Source organism: Anguilla rostrata, chromosome 1 (genome assembly GCF_018555375.3).
Source record: "Anguilla rostrata isolate EN2019 chromosome 1, ASM1855537v3, whole genome shotgun sequence".
Classification (NCBI taxonomy): domain Eukaryota; kingdom Metazoa; phylum Chordata; class Actinopteri; order Anguilliformes; family Anguillidae; genus Anguilla; species Anguilla rostrata.
Window position 1 is genome coordinate 38,660,926 of NC_057933.1, and position 10,789 is coordinate 38,671,714.

The 10,789-nt window shown below is 40.6% G+C and overlaps 1 protein-coding gene across 2 annotated transcripts in view; it reads right to left on the reverse strand.

Annotated features, from left to right (window-relative positions):
• Nucleotides 1-10,262, reverse strand: part of prkd1 (protein kinase D1) — a 350,726-nt gene extending 340,464 nt beyond the window's left edge. The window contains exon 1 of one of the 2 annotated variants that reach the window (XM_064308071.1): nt 9,843-10,262. In XM_064308071.1, the coding sequence (XP_064164141.1) occupies nt 9,843-10,007 (165 nt within the window). In that variant the 5' untranslated portion in view covers nt 10,008-10,262. The remainder of the gene's footprint in view (nt 1-9,842) is intronic. The other variant, XM_064308080.1, reaches the window with a different exon arrangement.
• Between the last annotated feature and the right edge of the window lie 527 nt (nt 10,263-10,789).

Genomic DNA, 10,789 nt, shown 5'->3' on the forward strand with positions numbered 1-10,789 from the left:
GCTGAAAGTATCACAGGAGGTTATTGGCAAGGAAAACCAGACGATCCACTTGCCCTGGGTCCAGGGCAGAACGTTTTTTGTTGACAGAGGAAGTAACGTTAGCACAGGAAATGAACTTTGCGTGCATGAACATGATTCGCCGCATGAAATTAAAGCCTGCATGTTAATTACAATACGCGGGATCCAAAACTAATATTCGAATGCTCAAATTTCGGTTCGAACTTTAAAAAAGAAAGATTTTTCGAATAGTTTTCGAACTTTGAATATTTTTTTACAGCCCTAATATATATATATATATATATATATATATATATACAGTATATATGTATGTGTGTGTATATATATATATATATATATATATATATATATATAAAATCACCAACATCAGACTGGAGCAACAGCATAGCATTGCTAGACAGTCCGACCAAGTAACGCAATTTTCTGGGGATATGTTTTGCTATGATGCAATGGTAAGTCTGATGAGTAACAATATTGTGTAGCTGAGAATGAAATTGGAGATGGAGTTCTGAAGCCAGCTTGGCAACTGACCTACGATATAATACTGGCTAAAACTTGGCTGAATTTACCAGACTGCAGGAGACCAATCTGAGAAACTAAAACTTATTTTCCAGAAGCTATAGAAAAAGTATCTAGGGTCATGTTGAGCAATAGCAGCAGGGGTGGTTTTAGTGATTTGGAGGCCCCAGGGAAAGACCAATGTGAGGCCCTTCTCCATTTTGCTTAATGCAATCATAGCTAGTGAACAAAAACTATTTGGAGGCAGCTCTTTTCAGTTAACAAAGCCACAGAACTAAAGGATAGACCCAAATGAGAATTCTAACTGAAGAACTTCAAATGACCTTCAGGCAGTTAGAAGAAGACAATATGGCAAGAAAAAGATTATAAGTATATAATCTTTAATTCTTTCAAGACAAAAGTATGGTACATGCTTTTTGATAAAGCATTTGAACATCCACTTCTCTAGGGGTAAAAGTCCCGGTCCGAGCGGGTGTCTGGTTTGTGGTGGGCTGATGCTGGTGTCGCCTCTGACACTTTCCTCCCACACTGTAGCTGGTTCACCGCAACCAGCAGAGACCGTAACGCTAGAAGTTTTAGTAGGTGCGGTGGGTGCACAACAGGCTGAGGCAGCAGTAAGGCTGCAAACGTTAGCTAGCTCAGCTTCTTCAACTAACGTTACACCTGTTATAACGTCAGCTAGAGTGAGAGCACCTATTATCAACCAACTTCGGAAAGGAAAACGTAAACTGATTTGCAAGTGTATATGAAAAAATAGGCGAAATATCGGTGAAAACCTGTGCCTAGTTACGTAAGAAAAATGTCCTTGTTATCCTCCAGTAGTTTTTTTTCCCCGCAATTTTCTTTATGTGCTGCGTATTTGAGGTTAATATGAGAAAGGGTGGTCGCTATCAGCATGTCTAGGAATCCGTACATATTCACTTTTATAACCCAAGTTGCAGGATGCAAAATAACCGTTAGGAAAGCAGTTTGAAATTATGAAGCAACGTCTGTGCCATTGGATTTAATGCGTCGCGATGAGATAATTCCGAGCGTGTTGCTTGTCTTAAAGTTGATAGTAAATAAGGCTGTATTACTATATCAAAATCTAACTAAATGTATATGTATGAAGTTGGTTTTTTACATTTAGACAATTTATTATGTGTATTTTCACAGGACTTACATTTAAATAGGAAACAATGTCCATTTCATTCTAATAAATACGAAGTAAATACACCAGCGGTTAGGGTGGTCGATAACAGGCGCTCTCACTCTACTTGTTGCTCCACTGTGGAGTCTCTGGCTGTTTTAGTAAAGAATTTCATCAGTTTAGGCAAACTTTCCTTAAACTGGGCATCTTCCCTCTTCCTCTTTCTCTTCTCAAATCCACTATGAAAACACTTTGTGGTAACAAAGATCGTGACTCTCTGTCTCTGATGGCAACTTGAATTTCTACGTCATTGATTAGGCACAAATGCAGGAAGGTCAAGGTGGAATAGTCCATTAAATGTGAAATGTGGGTGATAATAAATATTGACAAATATAGATATTTCATTGGATAGGCCCACGTTTACATGTAGACAGATTTATTTTTTTATCATTTGTTTGGAGTGACAAGAAAAAAAATGTTTTATAAATTTTAAAAAAAAGGAAACACAAATTCACGAGGCACCTTCGGTGGACAAGGCCCCAGGCAATTGCCTACCTATGACCTATGGTAAAACCGCCTATGAATACCAGGACAGAGGAATGCATGCTTTCCATTCTTTAAGTTGGGTATATATTGCTGCATTGCTCACAGGATAAAGATTTTATCATATTGGTGGATAGACTTATGTTATTTTTCTTTGCAAGCTCATCTGGAGCATGTGCTAAATAAATGTAATGTTTTGTGAGGAAATGTTTCTTATCATTTTTATACTTCTAGATGTCACTTGCTAATATAAAGCCCAAAGGAGATTTCAAAAATAAATGGCATTTCTGATTTGGGCAGGCCTGAAACATCAATGTGAAATGTTTCAGTAAACATCTTACAAACTGGCTATTGGGAAAACATTGTTGGAACAGAACGGACCTCCAAACAAACAAAATGTTAAATAGTACCGATCAATATGCAGAGCCTGACACCAAATACACATTTACCATCATGTCCACATTGGATTGTCTGTGAAATAGATTAATCCTGGAACCTGGATTTAACATGATCATGTTCATATCACCATTTAATTAAATGGTAAATGGATTGCATTTATATAGCACTTTGATCCAAAGCGCTTTACTTAATTGTTGCCTCTCATTCTCCCATTCACACACACACACACACCATGGTGAAAGGCTGCCATGCAAGGTACCAATCAGCTCGTTGAGAGCAATTAGGGGTTAGGTGTCTTGCTCAGGGACACTTTGACACGCCTGGGCGTGGGATCGAACCGGCAACCATCCAACTGCCAGACAACCGCTCTTACCTCCTGAGCTATGTAATTAGGAACTTCATGCATAGAGCATGGTTTCTTCCAGGCAAAAACAATACACAAAACTGAATTTAACAACGGGCCACTGAAATTATTTAAAAATTGATTAAGAACTCATAAAGTTTGCAGGATTATTACAGTGAACGGGTACCCACAATGAACATGGCATTGACAGGTCACAGGTTTTTTATTAAAAGTTCCAAGTTACTGGTTCAAACATTACAAGCGTCATATTGAAACTGCAATTTGAATAAGTCAAAGAAGCATCACCACATATTTATTCTCTCTGGTCTGGCTGGGATCTATATATAAAATAATGAAGAGGTGCCATGAAATATGCAAATAAGTTTAAAGAAATATAACATTATTTACAGTATGGCTCTCACTTTAAAGTTTTTTGTGGTAACCGTGTAGGCACAAAATGACTACAAACAAGTCGTCTAGAAAGCAATCCACTATCAAGAAAACCACTAATGAAGACCCAGCATATTCGCCATGCGAGGAGCGGCCCAGCAGTGGGGCACCGGAGCTAACCATGCTAACGGCGGACACAAACCCTGAAACATCCGTCATTCTCGCAGCCATTAACAACATGAGCAAAAATATGGAAGACCGATTCAACACGCTGGAAGTGTCCCTTCAAGCCACCTAAGCTTACCTGGTCGAATACGGCGCACGGATCTCCAGTGTGGAAGAGGCTAGCAGTGACCACGATACTCGGCTAACTCAACTAGAGCAGCAGTGGCTACGGCTAGAAGCAGCTAACAGATCGCTCCAGGACAAAGTCATGGACCTTGAGGTGCGCTCCAGGCGCCGGAACATAAAAGTGGTGGGTTTGCCAAAAAAAGCCGAAGGTGGCCGTCCCACGGAATTCCTCGCCAACATTATTCATGATTTACTGGGTGCAGAAAATTTCCCTACTCCAATAGACACTGATTGTGCGCACAGACTGGGAGGACAGCCGCCCGCGGACCCCGCCCGCCCCCAAGTCATGATAGCCAAGATCCACAGCTTTCGACTGAAAGAACTGATAATGCGGCTGTCACAGCAACAAAACCCGCTGAGCTACAAGGGGAAACAGATTCACATTTTCCCTGACCTCCCGACGAAGATAATGAAATGGTGCCAACTCTTCGAGGATGGGAGGAAGAAACTCAAGGAGACCAGACTGCGAACCGGATCTCTCTACCCTGCATGCCTTCGAGTCACCCAGGGGACCGACACGTCAATATTCAACACTCCGGAGTAGACCAAGTTATTCGTGGACAATCTACCAGCCCGATGAGGATGGCTAGCAGGCTAGCGCCAGCTGGCAGAACAACTGGCCAGCTACGATATCTAACTCTGAGCTGTGGACATGGACACACACTTGTCGGGTAAACTTTGGTCGCAATGCTGTAAACTTTAATTCATGTACCTTAAACTCTTTCCATTCATAAGTTGCCTTTGTAGGTTGGGTTTCTGCTAACTTTCCAAAGCTGAATCGTAATGTTGCCGACCATGTCAATCTTTGTGTTTGGCGGGGATGCTAGCTATGTTTGTATTGTAGTTAGCCAGCTAGCGGTATCACTGCTTAGCAATCAGCTAGCCTTTTGGCTAGCCTAGCTAAGTTGTTGAAGTATGTCCTGTTGACAGTATGACTGGGTATTTCCTCTCACTTTGTTTGGGAAAGTGGGGGTGGGGGGTGGGTAAGTATGAGTTCTATGCATGTTCTTGTTCTGGTGGTTTTCATGTTTTTTCGTTTGGGACAAATTACTATGTCACCGCTTGTGTAATACAATCTACACTTCTTTATGGTACTCGGGGATGATGCTCCGTGCGGCGGTGTCACTTTGGTGAGCTGGAATGTCCGCGGCCTCGGAGAGCTAAAGTGTTTTCACATCCTAAATCTCTGTCTGCTGACGTTTTGTTACTTCAAGAGACTCATATTAGACCATCGGAGTGAAATCGGTTGCACTGCAGCTGGGCAGATCAAATATTCCAATCCACATTTTCTAGCAAAGCTTGCGGAGTTGCGATTATTATTAAGACAAACATACCTTTCAAACACATCTCCACAGTAAGCAATCCAAACGGCCGGTTTATCATAGTAACGGGGTATCTCTACTCCGCTCACGTAACATTGCTAAACATTTATGGTCCGAACATTGATGACGCAGCCTTCTTCCGCAAGACTTTTTACATGTTACCTGATCTTTCGAACACAAATGAGATTGCTGCGGGAGACCACAACATAATCCTTGATTTACACCTTGATAGATCATCAAACAAAACTTGATAGCCCTTCCAATGCACCCGCGGTTTTAAATAACCTTATTACCCCCACCAATTTAGTTGATATATGGAGGATTCAACACCCTTACAGACAGAGAATATTCATTTTTCTCCAAAATGCATAAATCATAATCCCGCATTGATTATTTTTTTACTAGACGCAAGGCACATACCTAATATAATAAATACCAAATATCACAATATTTTGATTTCGGATCATGCTCCAACCGCAATTACTTTTGATTTTAAAAAACCTAAGCAGTGCTTTTCATGGCGTCTACGCCCATCCTTGCTTACTGATGAAACTTTCTGTAAGCACATATCTGGAAAAATCACAGAATACTTAGAGACCAATGACACTTCAGATGTCTCAGACTCCTCCTCGTGGGAAACGTCCAAAAGTTGTAATGAGGGGCCATATTATTGCATATGAAGCATTTTTAAAGAAATCACGAGAGAAACATTTACAGGAAATTGACTCGGAGCTTTCACAATTGGAGACGTTGTATAGAAGCACAGGCAACTCCCAAACATTGCAAAACATTCTTATCCTAAAATATGAGTATAACACAAGTCGGGACAAGTCAGCGATCAGTTCCTGCGACTCAAACGATATTTTGAACTCGGGGACAAACCCCACACACTGTTAGCTCATTAGCTCAGAGTGCAACAAGCCAGCAGGGCTATCCACAAAATAAAATCTTGCGCGGGGGTAGTTTCAGCTGATCCAAAGTCGATAAATATCCGCTTTAAAGAGTATTATGAAGAGCTATACAGATCTAAAGCTAAGGGAGATGTTAATGCATGGTTAAAAGATCTGAACATACCAAAACTAGACAGTGCGCCTCAACTGTCCCCTGCAGAAATCATGGACTCTATTAGATCAATGCAAAGTGGCAAGAGCCCTGGTCCAGATGGTTTTGGTATTGCGTTTTACAAGAAATTTGCAGGTCAGATAACTCAGATCCTACATAGGATGCTCTCTCACTCAATTGAATCCGAGAAGCTCCCACCAACACTGTATAATACAAATATTTCTCTCTTGCTGAAACAGGACAGAGATGAAACTGATCCCTCCTCATACCGGCTAATCTCCATGCTTAACCTAGACTTCAAGAGCTTCACTAAAATATTAGCAAATAGGCTAAATAAATGTACAGAATCTATCATCCATACAGACCAGACCGGCTTTCATTCCAATCCAATCATTTTCCTTTTTCAATGTTAGGACAGTTATGGACATTATGTATCATAAATTTGATAAGTCCACTAAGCAGGCTATTTTATGCCTCGATGCAGAAAAAGCATTTGATCAAGTTGAATGGAAGTATCTCTTAAGGGTCCTGGAAAAGTTTGGTCTTGGTACCTCTTTCATCTCCTGGGTGCGTTTACTATATGCCCAATCCACGGCCTCCATCCTCACAAATAAAGCTAGATCACCCCCCTTTTCCCTTCAGAGGGGAACACGGCAGGGCTGCCCTCTCTCGTCACTCCTCTTCGCATTAGCCATTGAACCCCTGGCAATCAATATAAGAGAGCATTACCTCATTAAACCGATAATACTAGGTGGGGTTGATCATAAGATCTCCCTATATGCAGATGACATTGCCCTCTTTGTATCTGACCCCGAGCAATCAATCCCACACCTAATCCAGTTTAACTCCTTTGGAGAGGTCTCAGGTTATACTATTAACTGGCAGAAAAGTGACCTGCTGATTTGGATACAATATTCCTGACCACCACACAGTTCAAAATAACCTCTGACAGTATAAAATATCTGGCAATTAAAATATCCAAAAAATCAAGGGCCCTCATTACAATTAACTTTACTGAAAAGCTGAACAAACTTAAGGAAAACATAGAGAAATGGAGAACATTCCCACTGTCATTGATTGGCCGTGTGAACGCTGCCAAAATGGTTTCCTTGCCAAGATTTTTGTATTTATTTCAGAATGTCCCCATTTCCATCCCTAAATCTTTCTTTAAGTTAATTGATTCTATCATTATGCCTTTCATCTGGGGATATAAAGCACACAGAATCTCAAAAAGCCACCTTCAGAAGCCAAGGGAACAAGGAGGCCCGGGGTTACCATGCTTTTTACATTATTATTGGGCAGCTAATGTTAGAGTCATGGTATACTGGCAGTATGCATATGAAAATGGTGATGACATATGAAAAAATATGAGACAGGTCCGACTTGCCCCCCTGGCTGGCCATTGAAAAAAGCCTAACCTCTAAGACTTCTCTCCATGTTCTCCTCTTTTCATCACCTAGGCCTCCTACTGCTTTTAAGAAGGATCATTTCATCCTGTCCAACGCTCAGAGAATCTGGAACCAAATTAGAAAATCTTGCGAGCTCCCAAACACATTGATACACACCCTAATTTGGCACAACCACACCTTCTTGCCATCTTTTGCAAAGACTGCCTTTAGAGAGTGGAGCCAGAAAGGTATAGTCACTATAAAAGATCTCTACCATAAACAAACACTTTGCCTCATTTGAACAATTACAATCCAAGTTCTCACTGTCTAAAACACAATTCTTCAGGTATCTACAGTTAAGAAACTACGTCCGGCAAAATATTCTGTCTTTTGAGTCATTGCCCGAAGATAAATCGTTGTTCAAGCCTCTGCTGGGCTCCCCAGAAGCAAGAAATCTAGTTTCAGACTTTGTGTGCATCTTCTCAAACAAACTAGACAAATCCACTAACAAAATAAAACAAGCCTGGGAAGAAGAACTAAACATTGAAACTGACGATGATATCTGGGACAAAGCGCTAAAAAGAATAAAATCCTGCTCTGTTAAAGCCAGGCTCCTACTGATCCAATTCAAAGTAATATATAGACTACATTACTCTAAGGCTAAACTGCACCGAATCTTTCCTCATCTCTCGCCTCTATGCAATAGGTGCAAAGGTGTCGAGGGTACTCTTGCCCACCATTTCTGGACTTGTCCAAAACTCCATCATTTCTGGTGTCTCCTATTTCAGTGGTACTCCGCTGTTTTTAATCTCAATTTCACCCCTGACCCTGAAACTGCTCTACTCAGGTACTCCACAACCGTGAAAAATTTAGACCACAGTGCCCGCACAGCCTTGGTGTATGGCATGACAATTACCAAGAGATGCATTTTGAAACTGTGGAAATCTAACCCCCGAGTTTGAGACCTGGTTAAGTGAATTGGTGGGCATTTTACATGTAGAAAGACTGAGATACGTACTGTCTGGCAATCCTCAAAAGTTTTTCAGAATATGGAACCCGATGTTACAGCACATCAAGAACCAATAGAACTCTCCTCTCTTCATATAACGCGCCCTTGTACCCTTTTGTAGATGAGCAGTGAAAACGGTAAAATATTACTGAGAGTGTTGCCCTAATGTCTTTTCTTTTTTGTCTTATTGTTATTATCAATATATACTGTATATATATTTTTTCTTTCTCTTTTTTCATGGGAGTGGGGAGGGGGGTAGGGATGGGCTTCACTGTTATTGCTATTATTATTTTTTTTTTTTTTTTAGGTATTGTACCTTCCACCTGGTTTAAGTATGTCTTGTCTGTCTGGTCTTATTATGTATGCAAAATCACTACAAAAAATGTTTTTTTTTAAAAAATAATAATAATAAAAGCAGTGGGAATTACACCAAACCCATTGCAACATCAGTAAAACGATTTGATTTATGTTCATTTGCACACATGAAATAATTTCATTCTCAAGTTTCACTTTTGCGGTGATTCCAAATGTCAACTATTTAAAATATGAGATTTTCACATGTATTGTAAACATGGAAACTGGTGGAAACTAAAAGTGACGATCTCTGCAGTGCCCTCTATCATCAAAATGAAGCAACTTTGAAACAAATGTCCATCGTGACCAAGTCAAATTGTAGCGTTTTCACAACTTTTCTTAGTCAACGTAGGTTGTACGACGGTTTATTCCAGCAAGTATTCTGTACTAGTTATGATCACGCAAAGTTAGTAAAGAGTAAATAAGCAAATCTGTTACAATCTATGCAGACTGTAATTTATAAAACATGCACATAAGCCCTTATGCAGATTTTAACAATAGTACGAGATCTTATGTTAATTCCTGCTGAATATGACAAGGTTTTGTTTAGAACTGTTACAGCAAAGTGAAAGACTGCACTTGTGATACCGCTTCTTTCTGTCAAATAGCTGACTACATCTCCAACTACTGTCATTTCAAAATGACTAACAAATGACTAACATTGCGGCATCTCCCTGGCCTGCTAATTTAAAAAACGCTGCACTGACGTAAAACATCGGCCATCTACTTATTATATCTAAACAGAATGACTCAAGTACCAAATGACAGCTCGGAATGTGCCACAAATGCCATCTGTCGTTTATTTTAAGCACTCAGAAAATTTACGATATTGAACAGGGCAGTAATTGATTTACTCTACACTCATAAGGAAAAACGGGGGAAAGTTACACAGAAGTTTGCTCTGCGGTGTGTCTAAAATTAAATAAAGCTGAAATAAGCCCAACACCATTTTACAAACAGGTGCTACGTTAACGCAAAGCCGGCTTTTGGAGGACTGAAATTAAGTTGCAGTTACCTTCTGGTCGACGATGGAGCATGCCATCTCCCGGACATGGGCCAGGCTAAGGTCGCTGGAATCCAGCAAGACTGGTTCTCGGCTCAAACCAATCTGAATTTGGAAAGAGATGCCTTGCGACCCCGCGAGGGGGCTAGGCGGGCGGATCACCGGAGGCGCACTCATGTGAATATCCCAGATGTCAAAACAAGCGGAACTGGAGAACGACGAAGCAGATTTAGCGAGAAGTTCGCTTTTTATCTTAAACGTAATATTATTAATACAGTAGTGAGCACGGATGGAAGTGACAAACTTTAAATCGCGTGCCCTCGAGTAAAATAAATTTAAAAAGCGTTCCCGAATAATGCGTCTGGGGACGCGCCGAGAGACAGTGGAAAGCAATGAGTTGTTTGAACAGAGAGAGAGGCGATGATGGAGCCAAAGACGTCAGATATGTTCAAATGTTAGGATCTAAACACGGCCCGCCTCCTCGCTGCTGTCGGTCAGAGGAAAGTCGTGGCTGGTGGGTGATGCGTGTTGTCAGTGGACCAAAAACAGCCGGGCAAAGCATGGACTACCCTGTTGCATAGCTTTTGCCTCTACCACTTCGGTTTCAAAGTGGGTTCAGATTACTTCAACATTCTGAGTCATGATTAAAGTCCTAGTTGGATTTACGCTGCAGGGAAAATGGTGTGTTTTGTTTGTTCGTTTTTATCTGCTTTTTTATTTTATTGATTATTATTATTATTATTATTATTATTAACAATTAGGCAATTGCTTGCACCAAACTCTACTTAATTTTGTACTGATTTGCCACATAGTTTTCAGTCTAAAACCACCTAGCAATATAAAGATCCTCTGGGAAGATGTCAGAGAGTCAGAGAGAATTGATATTTCTGAAAGGTATTGAATCCCACCAGTGATGTGCTGTTCAAACTGTCTTTCACATTTGTCTATCCTGTCACAAG